Below are 18,290 nucleotides of genomic sequence, written 5' to 3' on the forward strand. Positions count from 1 at the left end.
CTACAGGTGCTCATTCAATAGGAAGAAAAGTGTATTCTTAGCTTGTGTGTAGGTGATCAGCACTTCCTGAAAACCAGGCCTCTGTATATCCAAAAATTCAGGAACAAAATCACTAGGCACTTTTAAAAATCCTGGCCTAGGTATCATACTGCTGCTTCCCAAAGTATTATTTTTGGGGTTTTTTTTCTGTGTGTATGTGTGTCTATCTATCTATCTATGTTTAGTGGTCAGGATTCTTGTTTTGCTGTTTTTCTGTTTTTTTGTAAGCTATGAAACCACTGCAAATAAAGCACTAGAGCTAGGGTTGTTTTTTGTTTGGCTGGTTTTTGGGGGTTTTTTTGTTTTGTTTCTTTTCTGTGTTCTTGACTGTTCTGGGAAGTAAACCAAACTCTGACTTCCGCTTTTGTAATCTTTTACTGAGAATGTGGGTGGAGGAGGGAACCTTGCTGTTTTAGAAGGCAGTTGGGGAAAGAGCAAATACACACATTGTATTTATTCTACTGTAAAATCTTGATTTGTGAATGCGTAGCTACTATTCCCTTGGAAATAAACTTGCTGAGATATTTTGTTGTGTTTTCAGATGACCGCTTCCCTGATTATGGAAAAATTGAATTGGTTTTTTCAGGAACCCCAGAGAAAATCCAAGGTAAGCATTCAATATATAGAATGATCTCTGTTTATTTTGGAAGCTGACAAAATTTAAGTGCAGATAGAAAATTAAATTTCATCCCAGAAGGCTGTAGTGCAGAAAGTGTGGAATGTAGTTTACCTTGGAATACAAGAACTTACTAAAATTATTCTGAATTTACACTAGTGTAACTGTGATTGGAATTCGATTACAAAAATATATTGGAGTAGTTGCTGATAACTATTAGAAAACATATAACATATATAGTATACTATTCTACAGATAGCTATGGCATACATAGCATACATAGATTAAGTGACCACAATGTTCTAAAATCACATACTGCCAAGTATTTAAAATAACACTATTTGAAGAAAAATAATTCCTTCAAAAACCTAATCTAAGCAGTGGTCTATATAAAATGCTACGGGTATTATTCATTGTTATCCCAGGTGCCATACATGAACTCATTTAAACAAGTGACAAACTTTGGACCAATTTCAGACCTGTAACCAAATAGAACTTCATTGTCAGTAGAGCTGCTTGTGTTTATACCAGGTCTGAAGTTGGCTCACAAGTTATATCCTGTACTCGTCCTCAAATACATTATAATCTAGGATTGTGTCTATAATAATATGGAACTTCCCATATTCAAGATGAAAAAATTATATCATAGAGTTTGTGAACAACTTACTACTACTATGCATTTATTGCTTTTCCAAAGGTAAATATTGATTCTGCCTGAGATGATGAAAAAGAGTTTTTCAAAATATAGTTCTTTCCATGTGCCAAAAATAATCTTTTCTGTACTGTTACATATACTGTGTCCTGGAAATCTTTCCCTTGCATTTTTCACAGTCTAATTGCTTGGAGACTAGTAGTAGTAGCAGCCAGTAAAAAGCTGGCTTCTATCCAGTCCAGCGAACGGTTCTGCTTTTGCCTGCTGACAATCCTTAGAAGAAAATTCAATTTTAATAGCTTCTTAAGCTTGATCTATGCTTTTCCTGAATGGTAAAGATCCTGGTTTGCGTGAAGAGTAGCCAGTCTGTCAGACTGAAAAAGGATCAAAATCTGTTCATTATTACTTCTGTTTTTCTGGTATCCTAGAGGATAAATCAGATTTGTATTTTCAGCAGGTGCTCGGAGTTGGAACTTATTTCATAGCTGAGTTATCTTAGTGCAAAAAGGGATAGGGAAAAAGTCTCACTGCTCCATTTTTGAAGAGACTCTAATTTTACAGTTTCTCAGTCTTTGAGAAATTATTTTAAAAATGGAAAATTCCAGCCCTTCATACAGTTAAATAGTAGAAGGCCCACTTCTCAAACTCAGATGACAAACATTAGAAACCTAAATCTGCATGTGGGCACCTAAATATCTGTGTAGGCACCTAAAGCCCCAGTCCTGTGTTGTGAGAGCGTGGCTGGACTGTGGCACTCAACACAGAGCCCGGCTGTTTATTGTGCCCTCAGGATCAGGACCTAAATCAGTACTTACTTGTCTATAAATAGTTACTTCGGTGCCTAAATGCAGACTTTTAGTCTCCTCACTTTCGGTACTTATGTTTGAAAAGTGGGCCTAATAATACCACTTATATAACACTTTGCATCTGTAAAACATTTTACAAATATTAATTAAATGCCCCTTAGAATGCCACTGTAGGGTAGGTACATAAGGATTGTTGTCCCCTATTCCAGGTGGGAAACTGAGGTAGCAAGTTGCTTATTGTCACAGATTAAGTCAGCATCAGAGCCCAGATTGAAGTCAGGAGTTTTTGATGCTCCTGTCTTGTGCTCACGACACTGGACCACAGCCAAATCCCTCATTGCTACAGTTTCAAATGTATAGATTACATATTAAGGGTGAAACAAATGTGTGAGTTAACTCCTTGGTTACTGCTGAAAATTCCATGTATGTCTGGCAGGCGACACTTTCTGTGAGGCCAAATCTTTCATTTCACTGACTTCAGTGTAATGTTAGTGTGTGGGAACAACAGCACATCTGCCACCCTGGAGAAAAAACAACCAGAAGTTTAAGATTGAGAAGTCAACTTTGCCTTTGAGCTGTTGCCTTGTTTTCATTGCAGCGCTGGTGTCATTTACACACACTGTTTGTATTTAATAAAACTACTAAATAAACTTTCTCTAATATCAGAATGATAGTGACCCCAACAATAAACATGACCTTACATCATTTCTTCTTTGTGCAGTAGTTGAACTGCTAACTGACAATGGAGATGCTTGTGGTATCATTCTGAGACGTCATTTCAGCTTTGGTCGTACATGGCTACAGAACGTTGCATACCCTCTCATTCAGGAGAGTGGGGTGTGTGTGGATGTGCTATTAAGGCAGGGCTACTCTGTAGTCAGAGGCTCCAGTTAAACTCTGTGTTTATTCCTACTGTATTGAAACATTAATATAAGCTTAGTTTCCATAGTCCATTTCAGTGTGGCTGTTGATCTGTCTTTCCCTGTCATTTCTTCCCACACTTCTGAAGATGGGGTTAATGCATTCACTGAAGCAGCACATTGTCAGAGATGGGTCTATGTGTAGATAAAGATGAAAGCAGGAGTACTCCTCCACTTTGTCTCTGACCAAGACTTTACCCTTTCAGGATGTGAACACCTGAAGAATGACCATGGAGTGATAGTTGACTACAATACCTCAGATCCACTAATCCGCTGGGATTCCTATGAAAACATGAGTCCTGATGGTGAAGGTGAGGAAAGCAAGCTTGTCCCCAGGGTTCTATCACAACAGACCAAGATTAAACTGTTAGCACATATAAAATACTTACTGGGATGAGAGGAAGTAGAGCTCCCTTACATGAACCAGTGCAATTCTACCATTGTGGGAGTTGTTGACTGTTATGTCCCTCTCTATCTAGCCACAGTGGCAGCGTGGCTGTAGGGGGAAGAAAGATCTAATGGTTATAGAAATGGTTAGGATTCTTGCTTTGTGAGGAGAAGCACATTTGGGTGTGAGAGAGCTGGTTGGTGTGAATTAGATGGTGGGTAGATGTGGTCTAGAAAGGTTTTTTTTTTATTAATCGTTGTGTAGCAGCACTACTCACCTGGTAGGCTTGGGGGTGGCAGGGTTGTTGCTGACTCGGTTTCCCTCTCTTGGACTCCCTAACACTTTCAACATAGGCTTTCATGTGTTGAAAAACACCCCTTCTTGGGGTCAAAGTTCACAAGGAATCACACAAACTCCCACTCAGCCTTCAAGCTGGCCTACAGCTCTTGGTACAACTCTGGGGACTTATCTACACTACCCATCAGATCGACAGGCAGCAATAGATCCAGCGGGCATTTATTTATCGCAACCCTGAAGTTGCGTCTCTTAGATTGACCCCGTATGGTAGTGTAGACAAGCCCTTAGTCCTGTACCTGCTGAAGCTTTCCTCTAGCAGAATTGATCTCCACACCCCGGCTTTCCTAGCTGGCTCCTGCTCCCTGTAGGCTTTTGGGTTTTATTTCCATCCCAAAAGGCCTGATTTAGCCACATGACCTGCCTGTCATGTGAAAGTGCACATTTTTTTCACAATCTGAGTGTGTCACAAGTGGATCCATCTCCCCTTAAAAGGCCAGTCATCCTTTTACAAATAGTTTTGCCACTTTCAATCTCAATATATACCTATAGTCACCACATATTATGGCAAATTCACAGATTTCAGTGAAAGCACTAATGCTACATTGTCTGGAGCTTTGCAGAAGATATGCAAGACTATAAAGTAAGGGATGCCCAAGTCGATGGAATACAGACAGGCATTTCCCTTGATACAATTATATGTCTTTAAATTGCCAGTGACCCTCTATTCCATAAGTTATCCTTTCTTCCTATTGGTATTTACAGTGCAGTATGGTCTGGGTGAAAGTAGTGTAAAAGCAGCCATCATGATCTCGTTCCCGTTTGCATGGTTCCTTGACTTTGCCTCAGTACATAGCAAAAGAATTAATTGTTCTTGATTTGTGTATTTCTCATGTGAAAGCTCAGAATGTCACACCTGCGTGCACACACACACAAGCCTGACTCTGTTGCAAGTAAAAACATGAGGGGAGCAGATAAGGCCTGAACGAATGCCAACATTTCTGTTTTCACAAAGCTCCCTGAAGAAACAAGGAAGGAGTAAAGCTAGAGCACTATCAGCCAGGATCTGATTCAGCTTGCATCTTTTTTTAATCCTTAAGAGTCAGTATTGAGTATAGATTGAGCCTCTGTGTGTGGGGGGGGGAGGGTAAGAGAGATGGGGGTATACAAGAAACTTCAGTTTTCTGTACCACAACACAGTTGCACAACAACACCTCATGATAGTAAGAACTGTTGACCGCGGCTCTCCCATGGGGAACAAGGCAGCAAAAAGGTTGAAAGGCTGAAGCAAGGCCATCGCCTCCCCCTCTCCTCAGCACGGTTCCACCAAGCAGGGTGAGTGGAGGCACTACAGGCAGCCATCTGCTCCATGAGAATGGATGGCGCTCACCGTGTGTGTACATGCACACGCATACTCCACTCATGTGCAAGGAGCAGCATCAGAAAAGATTGTGCTTTACCTGAGGCAAAATCTCCTCCTTGGTGGTCCAGCACTGTGCTGCTCCCTACATTGGGCCATAGTATAAATGCCTTGACCTAGCCCCAAGCAAGCAGTTGAACTGATTCTGTGAATGACTTTCAGTGTTGCGATCAATAAATGAAAACTCATGCATTCCATTATACTGCTAGAGATACCTATACAGGAAGTTACAGAAAAGCAAAGAAATGAATGTGCAGCCAGAACATTGGAGGGGAAGTAGTTCAGATGTAAAGTATATGATACTTATGTCTATATAAGCCTTGTGGGTGGGATATGATCCAGTGGAATAGAATCTGACCTCATGCTATTTGCTGCTGTTAGAAATGCCTTCCACTACTGAATATATTTAGTGTGTAATCGGCTCTATGAGCTAAGATCAAGTGTACTTTAAGAGACTTAGGGAGAGTTCTGCTTTTGTGACAGCAGCTTTCTTTAAAGTCTCTTACATCTGATGTTGTTACAGGTAGCTTTCTTCAGCTAAATTTTTCAGTTCCAATTCAGACTTTTTAGGGCATAGGCTTTTGCCTGCACACATAATTCCCATTGAAATCAACAGGAGCAATATACGTGGCTAGAGGGCAGTAGATGACCTATATATAGTATGCACTCTAATGCCTCCTCGCTTTTTTGTGCATATTAAGAACTGGGGGGTAATGAATTATGATATCAAACCTGCATGACCATTCACAGATACCGCAAGCTTTGTGAAACTGACAGACTTTGTAACTTTTCAGATTCCTTTTTTTAAAAAAATGAATAATTTGAGATTGAAAGAGACCTGTTTTGTTCTTGTTGACACTTTATGCACAGAGGGATTGCATTCCATAGCGCTGTGTTGTGACTGAAGGTACAAATCTGAGAAAGAGGTGATAAAAAGGAAAAACATTACAGTAAAATGGTACCCAGTTTTTCTGAGTCTCCCATATTGGTTTGAAATAGCTAGATGCAGGGGGCTCACCACTAGTTGCAGAGAGAGAATTGCCTCCTAAATGTTCCTGATCTCCTGGGTGATTAGCAGGGATTCAAGAAATCTGTTTGCCATGGAAAAAACGCAGAAAAATGTAGAATTTGCGTTTTTACAGAGAATCTTTTACATGTTGTGAACAAATGAAAACACATACAGTAGAATGTCATTTATCTGACCCTCCATTATCCAGCTCTCCATATTAACCAAACCAGCAGCCACCCATGGCTGACAGCAGGTGGGGCTTGGGCGATCAGCCCCACGTAGGGTGACCAGACAGTAAATGTGAAAAATCGGGACAGGGGTTGGAGGATAATAGGAGCCTATATAAGAAAAAGACCCCAAAATCAGGACTGTCTCTATAAAATCAGGACATCCGGTCACCCTAGCCCCAGGTGGCTGGGGCTCGGGCAGTCAGCCCTGAGAGGCTGGTGGTTCAATTAATATGGAGAGCCGGAGAATAGATGCTTGGATAAATGGGGTTCTACTGTATATCAATAAAACATTGTGTTCAACTGATACCTATATATATAGTGACTAGGGAAATTAAAGTTCAGCGTTTCATTTTAATCGTGGAAAAACTCACATTTTCATGTTTTTTTTAATCAGAGAATTTTCGGGGGGTTATAATAGAAAACTAGAATCCCTGGTGATTAGTGGAGCAGTGTTTACATATGTCTAGAATGGGAGGAGTCTGCAGACAGCTAGTCCCCCATGGCTGTAGTTCCCTTTCTTTTCTCCTTAAAGGTCTAGAATTTTCAGGTAGTTGGGGAAGGAAGAAGTGATTGAAAAACATTTGAATTTCTTCATCTAGACACTTATTTCTCTTAAGAGCCCTTGATGAGCAACTTTATATGCTACACTATGTTAATACACTTCCTCCATAATGGATATACAACTTTAGAAACAACTTCCTCGTCCCTGATTTTGAGTCAGTATCACATTCCCTCATAACTGGGCGGTACCTTTCCTTGGAGTCTTCTACTATAATGGTTCAAAATATGTGACTGAGAACAGTATTTTGGACTGCAATGATAGAATTCTTGAAGTTGTTTGTGCTGACGTTAGACTGGTAGAGATGGTATCATCTACTGTAAGTTCCTCATTTTGTTCCTGTGGTCTCTACAGGGTTGGGTGTTTATCTTTTCAAACCACGTTTGTTAGAGGAGGAAGGGACCAGCAATGATGATATTGTTAATCATTGTTGCTGTTTTTCAGTTTGAGAACAGCAGCATAGTACAGACACTGTTTGTAGATAGCAGCGAGATGACCAAAATTTACTCATTTCTGGAAAAGACAGCAAAATGTCTATAACAGCTTTGCCACTGTACATTGTATAATGCCCACCAGATTGTAGTGTATTCCATTACCTCTGTTATTTTAATGTTCCCACTCCAGGTGAGTACCATGGCAGTTCAGTAACTTACTCCTTCTCAGGCATCTTTTGCAGTTTACTTATCAGTGTTACCCTCATCCACATAAGAATTTCTCTTCTGATTCCTAAGACTTGTTAAACCCTCTTGTGTCTTCTCTCATGCTTAGATTACTCTTTAGGGAAAGGGACTGTTTTTATGCTGTGTTTAAACAGCGCATAACACAATGGGGCCTCGGTCCTAACTGGAGCTTGTAGATGCTACTATAATAGAAAATAATAATAATAATAATAATAATTAATAACAAACCATGATTTGGGATTCCTGGACTATCACCCAGCTTTTTGCCCCTTGAGGCATGCTCTGCAGATTCTTTAGTTCTCGTCTGTCTCCACAACAGCTGTTCTTACCAAAGCAATTTGGGAAATGGTAAGTATTTTCAGCAAAAAAGCTAAAAAGAAATAAACTTTTCTTTCTTTCAAAAAAATTAATGGAAATTTGTCATGCTTTTGAAAAATATTAGCCTCCACTTTTTTCAATTTTTCATAAAAAACCAGTGAGGAAAATCGTGTTATGAAAAAGGCCATTTTCCATTTTAAAAAAAGTTTAGACGGATTATTTGATCAGCTATATTATTTAATGTTTCAACTCTTGATAGTATGCAGGATTATTATATGACACAATATGCATCAGTGCTAACCAGGAGCTTCCAACTTATGCACTGCAAAGGAGCAAATATTTCTCTTGCTAGTGAATGTAGATAACTCTGAGGACAGCCTGGTTGGCAGTTACATATTAGGGTTGTTCAGGAGTGTGCTTTAGTTTGAACGGAGTGACAATCATTCTTGATTGTATGCTGAGATTGTTTCAGGGATAGAATCACTGCAGCAAGTTGTGAATGAAGAAGACTGCATGACGCACAGCAAGAGTGCCCAGTGCGCTTCCTGCACACACACTGTTTAGTTTAGTAGGCAGCAACGCTAGATAGAAAAAAACCATCATGCCCAGCATCAGAGATCATAATAATGGGCCAAATTAATGCCTGGTACAACTTGATTGAAAATGGATTTACGTGAGGACTGAATTTAGTCCATTCTTATTAAATATTTTGTCACTTTTAGTGTTTCATTTATTTAGTAATCCCTCCACAATCTGACAGTTAGCTAGCAAAAACCTGTGGGAGAGAAAGAATACACACTTACACTGTAAATTGTCTTAAAATGACATTTTTTTTAAACTAAGGAAGCATTGTGCAAGTGTTTCAGCTAGTCAGCACAGTGTTAGAATCACTTAAATGTTTTTTCCATCTGATCCCTATTGTTTGCTTCATAGTAAGTGACAAACTGTGATGTTTGCCAGCAGTGCCTGAAAATTGGGGAAAGTCTGGCTCACAAAAGAAGTGGCTTTGGAGGCAAAGGGATGTGTACATTCAAGCCAAACTCCTGTAGGGCACAATCAGTCCAAATTGCCATACCTAAAGTGGTGGGTAACAAAATATCTGGCCTATTCCGAGAATAGTCAAATACCCCATATTTAGAAATAGCCAAAAGTTTACAAACTTGCTTGTTCCTTCCTTTTCTTTTTTCTGAAGAAAAACATCTGAGAAGTGTTTCCAGGTAAGCAATAACTGGCTTTCTGGAATGCACCCATGTGACATGATTTGATGGGGGTGTTTGACTTTTATTTGAAATTTTTTCTCCTGTTCAACCCAAAGTAAATAGCTGTTGAATGGGGAGCTGCCCTCTCTCGTAGTTAAACACTTGTTTTCCCAGAGGGCCCCTTCAGTATTGCAAAACTCAAGGGCTGAGACAAAACTGCTTGGCTTTGGTGCCTCGAAAGGAATGCAAATGCCTACCAACAAAAACAGTGGGGTCGGTGCCATTTCTGGTAAGTGAAACTGAAGTATAAATTGGTCGTGATCAAATGAACTCCAACTTTGATTCTTGAACTATATACAAAGTTGTTTAAAAGACAGAGAGCGAGAGATTTGGCAGGCAAGAAAAAAAAAGTTTATTTTCATTTGAAAAATGATGTACTACAACAATTCCCTTCCATTCCTGTTTGGCAATGATAATAGAAACACGGAATGATTGGATTTATCAAACAAAACACTGCCAACTTGGAGCATTGTCTTTATATCTGCCTTCAATTGTGCCTCTTTCAGAGGAAACTTTTCTCTTTTAGTGTCATGTGTGGATTTTTATTATTATTATTATTGAACAGGAGATTGTAATTCATTTGAAGATAAGTAAATGGAAGTTGGTTTATTTTGGTCTTCAGTAATGTTGAATGTGAAGATATGATTAAGTGTCTTATTTCCACATGTGCTGTGATGGGCAAACTTTGATCCCCATTTCCCCTTCCCCCTTCAACAGTGTCCATCCATATAATTATAGAAACTTGTGGCTTAAATACTTCTGACACTGTTGTGTATCTATGCATTGTGGAAAGTGTACAAGTTCAGGCTGGCATATCTTAGATCTGTATTTGGATAGTTAGACTGACATTGTTCCAATCTGTAACCTGCATGTTCCTTGTGATGACTCTCCTTAGAAAAAGAAAGGTTAGTCTCATGGCTAAGCTGTGGACTGGGACTCAGGAAACCTGGGTTCAGCTCCTGGCTCTGTCACAGACATACTGTATCACCCTGGGCAAGTCAATTAGAACCCTGAGGAATATCAAAGGGGTAGCCGTGTTAGTCTGGATCTGAAGAAAGCAACAGAGAGCCCTGTGGCACCTTTAAGACTAACAGATGTATTGGAGCATAAGATTTCGTGGGTGAATACCCACTTCATCAGACAATATTCACCCACGAAAGCTTATGCTCCAATTCGTCTGTTAGTCTATAAGGTGCCACAGGACTCTTTGTTGCTTTCAATTAGAAGCAGATTTTTAAATGCTTAGCACCCACAACTGGGGCCAGATTTTCAGAGCTCCTGAACTCCTAATGCTTTTGGCTTGATTTTCAAATGTGTACAATAACATTTTCTGTCTTCTGCCCTTTGTCTGTCTATTTAGATTATTAAGTTTGTCTATTACCATGCATACATTTTACACCGAGCACAATGAGACCCTGATCTTGGTTGGGGCATCTAATTGCTGCCCGACTTAACAATTCATCAGGAAGAGGAAAACTACAAGTGGGAAATTTAAAAAAAGAATTAAAAGATAACGAATAAGAAAAAAAATGCTTTTGGAATACCTTTTATAAGTAGAAATACATGGATTCAGCGCTACTATGAAAAAAGTTGTTTGGTTTTAAAAGCATTTGTTTGCTCTGGATTTTTTCCGCCACCCCTAATTTCACCAATTGAAATCAGTCCCTGTTTGGTAATGGGCAAAAGATGTTGTTTTCCAAAGGGTGTATTCACACCTTCTCCAGACCCGCAGAGGAATGTCTTCATTAACTAGAGCTGGGCAAAATTTTTCAGCTAAAACCTTTATGGTGAAAAATGCAGAATCAGCAACACTGAAGCATTTAACCAATTTGTGTCTGTTTTGCTGAATTGTTCATTTAAAAAAAATTCCAAAAAGTCAAAACATTTCGTTTCAGTCTTTCCTAAATGAAATGTTTTGATTTTTTTCTTTTGTGGTTTGAAACAACTTTTCATTTAGAAATTTCCTGCAATTTTATTAAACAGTTAAAAAAACCCCCCAAAATGTTGAAAATGTAACCATTACATGGGACCCACCATGTTTAGTTTTTCCTTTTTGGTTAGCTGAAAATGTGGTAAAAGTTTGGTTTCGGTTTGACCACAACAATTTTTTTTAATTGCCAGCAAACAGAAAAATCTGTTGTTCGTTACTTTTAACAGCATCAATTTAGAGATTGATGTCCAAATTGACATCTCCCACCTAGGGACAGGAGAATGCCATAGAGCAGGGGTAGGCAACCTATGGCACGCGTGCCACCGCTGATTGTCAGAGGCACTCACACTGCCCAGGTCCTGGTCACCGATCCGGGAGGCTCTGCATTTTAATTTAATTTTAAATGAAGCTTCTTAAACATTTTAAAACCCTTATTTACTTTACATACAACAATAGTTTAGTTATATATTATAGACTTATAGAAAGAGACCTTCTAAAAACATTAAAATGTATTACTGGCACGTGAAACCTTAAATTACAGTGAATAAATGAAGACTCGGCACACCACTTCTGAAAGGTTGCCGACCTCTGCCATAGAGAGAGGCTCTTCTTTATCCCATTACATTAAACACAGTGGGGGGCCAAACTCTACAGAGCTACCCCAGTACAGCTTCCATGGGGTTCTTGGAGGGAGAGCCAATGATATGTGCCTTTTCCCGATTAAGAGCTATCTGAGTGGCTTTCCCACTGCTTGTTGTTTGTTGTGGAAGTGGACAGGACAATCCAACCTATGTTTGCTTCAGCAGAATATTTAAAACCAAGCAGAAGGAGCAACCTAGTTGAATAGATGCTTGATTGTGCCATATACTTTGGACACACTGCTCAACAGCAGATCACTTGCATAACAGTATTACTGCTGTAACAGTGCCAGATCTTGAACATACAAGTATGGATTGTGCAGATTAAAACTGTCTTGTGGGTGCTTGAACTTTGGCACTTAGTTTTCTATAAATTTTAAAGAAATGGTGGGGAAAGGCCAACAAAGAGAAGTAATCAGCTTGTTTCGTTTTCCTTCTTTCTCCATCCCTCTCTGAATGCATGCACTGTGCTCTCCTTTGCATATTGCTTCTTAGGCCTTGTCTACACTACGAGAGTAGTTCGATTTTACTTAAATCGAATTTTTGGAATCGATATTGCAAAGTCGAACGTGTGTGTCCACACTAAGGACAGTAATTCGACTTTGTGAGTCCACACTAACGGGGAAAGCGTCGACATTGGAAGTGGTGCACTGTGGTCAGCTATCCCACAGTTCCCGGAGTCCCCGCTGCCCATTGGAATTCTGGGTGGAGCCGCAAATGCCTTCTGGGTAAAAAAAATGTGTCCAGGGTGCTTTTGGGTAACTGTCGTCATCCGTCCATCACTCCCGCCCTCCCTCCCTGAAAGCGCCGGCGGGAAATCAGTTCGCGCACTTTTCTAGTCAGTGACAGCGCGGACGCCACAGCACTGCGAGCATGGAGCCTGCTGCAACCATCACTGCAGTTGTGGCCGCTCTCAACGCCTCGCAACTTATCATACACCTTTCCCTGAGGCAGATGCAGAAAAGTCAGGCGAGGAGGCTACGTCAACGCGGTGATGGCCTGAAGTCTGAGAGTAGCACAGACCTCTCAGAAAGCAGGGGACCCAGCGCCGAGAACATCACGGTGGCAATGGGTCATGTTGATGCCATGGAACGGCGATTCTGGGCACGGGAAACAAGCACTGAGTGGTGGGACCGCATAGTGCTGCAGGTCTGGGATGAATCCCAGTGGCTGCGAAACTTTCGCATGCGGAAGGGAACTTTCCTGGAACTTTGTGAGTTGCTGTCCCCTGCCCTGAAGCGCAATGACACCCGGATGCGAGCAGCCCTGACTGTCCAGAAGCGAGTGGCCATAGCCCTGTGGAAGCTTGCAACGCCAGACAGCTACCGGTCAGTCGCGAACCAGTTTGGGGTGGGCAAATCTACCGTGGGGGTTGTTGTGATGCAAGTAGCCAAGGCAATCGTTGATGTACTGCTGCCAAAGGTAGTGACCCTGGGAAACGTGGAGGCGATCATAGATGGCTTCGCAGCGATGGGATTCCCAAACTGCGGTGGGGCCATAGATGGAACTCACATCCCTATCCTGGCACCGGAACACCAGGCCAGCCAGTACATTAACAGAAAGGGCTACTTTTCCATGGTGCTGCAAGCACTGGTGGACCACAGGGGACGTTTTACCAACATCTACGTGGGATGGCCGGGCAAGGTTCATGACGCTCGTGTTTTCAGGAACTCTGGTCTGTTTAGACGGCTGCAGCAAGGTATTTACTTCCCGGACCACAAAATAACTCTTGGGGATGTGGAGATGCCTATAGTCATCCTCGGGGACCCAGCCTACCCGCTAATGCCCTGGCTCATGAAGCCCTATACTGGCGCCCTGGACACTGAAAAAGAACTCTTCAACTACCGGCTGAGCAAGTGCAGAATGGTGGTGGAGTGTGCTTTTGGCCGTCTCAAGGGGAGATGGAGAAGCTTACTGACTCGCTGTGATCTCAGCGAAACCAATATCCCCATTGTTATTGCAGCTTGCTGTGTGCTCCACAATCTCTGTGAGAGCAAGGGGGAGACCTTTATGGCGGGGTGGGAGGTTGAGGAAAATAGCCTGGCTGCTGATTACTCACAGCCAGACAGCCGGGCGATTAGAAGAGACCAGCGGGAAGCGCTGTGCATCCGGAAGGCTTTGAAAGCAAAGTTCCTGAGTGAGCAGGGTAACCTGTGACTTTAAAGTTTGTGTATTGAGAAGCTGAACCTGCCCCCGTTTCTTTACCCAGTTAATGTTGACTATCCTATCCAGTTACATACCCCCTTCACCCCACTTCCAACACACGTTTCAAAATAAAAATAGTTCTACTTTGTTAAAGCACACCGTTTTCTTTAATACTGTATTCGCGGGAATTTTTTAAAACTGGGACGCAGACTGTGGTGCGGAGCGGGTGTACTGTAGTGGCGCGAATGCAGCTTCTAAACTCAAGGATTGACAGGCTCCGCTGCGGTGGGATGGTTGTTTCAACGGAGCCTGTCACCCCTCCTGATAGGGACTGTGTGTATGGGGTGGTCTATGTGACTTTGTGGCAGGGGGAGGACGGTTACAGATCCCCTGCTGTGTGGCTCTGTGATCCTGCCTAAGGACCGCCGCTTAAGATCTGTAACTGCCCTCCCCTGCCACAAAGTCACAGAGCAACCCACCCCCCACCACATAACATGAAAACAACCTCCCAGACTAACCAGGGTAACTAGTCACTGCATCACTGCACTATGTATGTGCCCTGCTGCTGTGCCTGCCCCCGACTATATACCCTGCCAAAGGTGACTGTCCTGTCGAATTACCAACCCCCTATCCCCCCCTCCTCCAAAAGAACATGATGGAAACAGTAGTTAACAGAAACGTATTTTTTATTATCAACCAAACATGGAACTGGGAAAGTGAAACTTGGACGGGGGCTTGTGTCAGGCGGGAAGGAAAGAACTTGTCAAATTTTGGGGAATGAGAGCCTTCTGCTGCTCGAGCTCTCTGCAGGGGTGGAGTGAGAGTTAGCAGGGACTCTGCCGCCTCTCCTTCTGTGCACTTTGGGTGAGGGGAGTATGGGACTTGGTGGCGGGGGAGGGCGGTTAGAGATGGACTGCAGCGGGGCTCTGTCCTCCTGCCTCCGTTCCTGCAGAACATCCACAAGGCGCCGGAGCGTGTCTGTTTGCTCCCTCATTAGTCCAAGCAGGGTTTGAGTCGCCTGCTGGTCTTCCTGACGCCACCTCTCCTCCCGATCCATGTTGGCTTGGTGCATTCGGGTCAAGTTCTCCCGCCACTGGGTCTGCTGTGCTGCCTGGGCTCTGGAGCAGGCTATAAGCTCCGAGAACATGTCCTCCCGTGTCCTCTTCTTCTTATGCCTAATCCGCGCTAGCCTCTGGGAGTGTGATGACAGGCTAGGTTGTGAGACAGTCGCAGATGGGGCTGTGGGAATGGGAAAAAGGGAGTGAATTCCTCAGAAAGATAAATGTAGTTGTGAACAAAGAACATAGTCTTTCTCTGTTAACAAGACCATGCACAGCACCTATCACATGCGCACTCAGCACAAGGTCGAATTCTCGGCCTTCGCATTCAGTGCCTGGGGTCTTCTACAGCACATTTGAGAAGCCTCTCAGGAGAACGGAATTTCTGTTGCAGGCAGACATGGTAAGCCGTAGACTTGTGGCAGCTTAAAACTTTAATATTAGCAATGGCCTCATTTCACATTGAAATCAATGTCGGTCCCTGCTGCCAGCAATTCGGCAAGCAGGAAGTCTGCTCCTGTCCCACACCCTCGCGGCTGTCCCCGGGAACGATCCCTTTCGGCTGCCCCTCTCCCGCCTCCATCGCGTGGCTGCAAACCAGCGGTTACAGTTCTGTAAAGGAACGGCAAAGCAGTCCCAACACTAACATTCCCCTACCTCATTCAAAGCAGGTCATCATGAGCGACATCACCCTCATGAGGATCTCTGACAGCGAGAAAGAGAGAATGCTCCGGGAAAGCCTGCAAAGACCAGGGCCGTATGCCGCCATGCTGTGCAGAGCAATGATTCCAGAGTACTTGATAGTCTCGTGGCGTGGCAACGTGTCCTACTACGGAGGACCCAATAAGGCCGCTCTCCCCAAGATCCTAATGCAGCGGATTTCCAATTACCTCCAGGAGAGCTTCCTCGAGATGTCACAGGAGGATTTCTGCTCCATCCCCGGACATATAGACCGCATTTTACTGTAGCTGCTGTAGCAGTGACTAACCAGTAGAGCGGCTTGGGCAGGACAATCATGCAAAACCGGACATTGCTAGATTTTTTTTCAATAGTTGCACTGCCCATGACTGAACCGTTAAGCTAATCAAACTAATCATGAGAAACCCATTTTTTAAATTGTTAATATTCCTGTTCTGTTACAAATAAATGTTTAGATTTTTACAACACTTACTGGCTGATCCTTCCCCAGATTCTGTGTCCGGGGTAACGGCTGGGGAGGGTTGGTAGGGGATCTCTGTAAGGGTGATGAAGAGATCCTGGCTGTCAGGGAAATCAGCGTTGTGAGCGCTGTCGACTGCCTCGTCCTCCTCATCTCCTTCCTCATCTTCCCCGTCCGCTAACATGTCCGAGGATCCAGCCGTGGACACTATCCCATCCTCAGAGTCCACGGTCACTGGTGGGGTAGTGGTGGCGGCCGCACCGAGGATGGAATGCAGTGCCTCGTAGAAACGGGATGTCTGGGGATGGGATCCGGAGCGTCCGTTTGCCTCTTTGGTCTTCTGGTAGCCTTGTCTCAGCTCCTTGATTTTCACGCGGCACTGCGTTACATCCCGGCTGTATCCTCTCTCTGCCATGTCTTTAGAGATCTTCTCGTAGATCTTTGCATTCCGTCTTTTGGATCGCAGCTCGGAAAGCACGGACTCATCGCCCCACACAGCGATGAGATCCAAGACTTCCCGATCAGTCCATGCTGGGGCCCTCTTTCTATTCTGAGATTGCATGGCCATCACTGCTGGAGAGCTCTGCATCGTTGCCAGTGCTGCTGAGCTCGCCACGATGTCCAGACAGGAAATGAGATTCAAACTGGCCAGACAGGAAAAGGAATTCAAATTCAAATTTTCCCGGGGCTTTTCCTGTGTGGCAGTTCAGAGCATCCGAGCTCGTACTGCTGTCCAGAGCGTCAACAGAGTGGTGCACTGTGGGATAGCTCCCGGAGCTATTAGCGTCGATTTCCATCCACACCTAGCCTAATTCGACATGGCCATGTCGAAGTTAGCGCTACTCCCCTCGTCGGGGAGGAGTACAGAAGTCGAATTAAAGAGACCTCTATGTCGAACTAAATACCTTCGCGGTGTGGACGGGTGCAGGGTTAATTCGATGTAACGGCGCTAACTTCGACATAAACGCCTAGTGTAGACCAGGCCTTAGTGTGCTCACCACTTCTAGAGGTGGTGCTGGTGGGACTAGAGAATATCATCAATCATGAGGGAATTTGAACAAGAGAAACCAGTTACAACACTTCTTAGATGAAAGTACATGACAATCCCAGAAACACTAGTACAAGTAGGGTTAAAATTAGGGAAGGTTTAAACAGTTAGTTTAAAAAAATACTCCACGAAATCAGAACACATCTGGCTCAAATGTCTTTTTCCCAGCTAACTGAACCTTTAAGGGATAAGCTCGGTTTGACTGAATATCCCTATTTTAGAGCTACTACTGCCCAGTCCCCATCACAAACCAACCTTGCTATTTATGTTTTCCATTGTGCTCATTTCCCCTCTTCTCTGTGCATCTCCATAACTCCCAAAGAGTCCTCTCAACTTTTGATCTACTAGAGGGCTTTGACTAGTTTCTTTACTGAGCCCCAAGCTGCGACTCCATTTATATTGTTATGGTGGGAGTCCCCAGGTGGTGCTGTTAAACATAGAATTACACATTGTTTTCTCTTAGTATGCAAGAAGGTTTTGATGGTTGGCAGGACATGCTGAGGAATTAGTTTTGGGTTTCTTGTGCTTAACTGCAGGGGAGAGGGAGCTGTCGGAGTTGTAGGAGTTTGCTGTCTGCCTTGGACACTGATTAGTGTCCATTCTTGAGGCACAGCCTCTCCCTGGGATCTGGGCACTGATGCTGGCTGAGATTGCTGGAAGACTGGATTGCCCTGCATGCATTTCGGCCATCTCATTTCAGGACTATGAACAAAGCAGGCTCCATATCACTGATTTCTCTTGTCCTGGGAAACCAATCTAAAAAGCCCATGACATCTGCTACTGCACAGCAGAGGGGCGATGCTGGTGTAAAAACAGGACCATGGTGTCATCAGTGGGGTCAACAATATTTTCCATGTTTGCATGTTTCCATGCTTGCAAGTGATGTGTAATGCAGTTACAACACCTCTGACTGGCAAACCTCAGATCATGTGAGATTTATAACAGAGCAACCTGCCTACTTGATCCCAGCAGAGAAACAATCAGACTTGCTGGGGAACATCAATGTTAAAGTAAAGAGTTTTTGGCAAGGGGTAGGGAGCAGAATCACAGATATCAGGGAGTAGGAGTCTGAGAGGAGGCCCAGTTGGAGTTTGAAGAGAGGAAAGAAAAGCCTCCTGTCAG

The 18,290-nt window shown here is 43.3% G+C and overlaps 1 protein-coding gene across 8 annotated transcripts in view; it reads left to right on the top strand.

The window, feature by feature from the left end:
- The window catches only part of TNS3 (tensin 3), a 434,958-nt gene that overhangs the window by 291,572 nt on the left and 125,096 nt on the right, over positions 1 to 18,290 (top strand). For all 8 annotated transcript variants that reach the window (XM_054019057.1, XM_054019050.1, XM_054019049.1 and 5 more), the window contains 2 exons: positions 581 to 646; positions 3,240 to 3,344. In XM_054019057.1, the coding sequence (XP_053875032.1) occupies positions 581 to 646; positions 3,240 to 3,344 (171 nt within the window). The remainder of the gene's footprint in view (positions 1 to 580; positions 647 to 3,239; positions 3,345 to 18,290) is intronic.

Source organism: Malaclemys terrapin, chromosome 2 (genome assembly GCF_027887155.1).
Source record: "Malaclemys terrapin pileata isolate rMalTer1 chromosome 2, rMalTer1.hap1, whole genome shotgun sequence".
In the NCBI taxonomy this organism is placed as follows: Eukaryota; Metazoa; Chordata; order Testudines; family Emydidae; genus Malaclemys; species Malaclemys terrapin.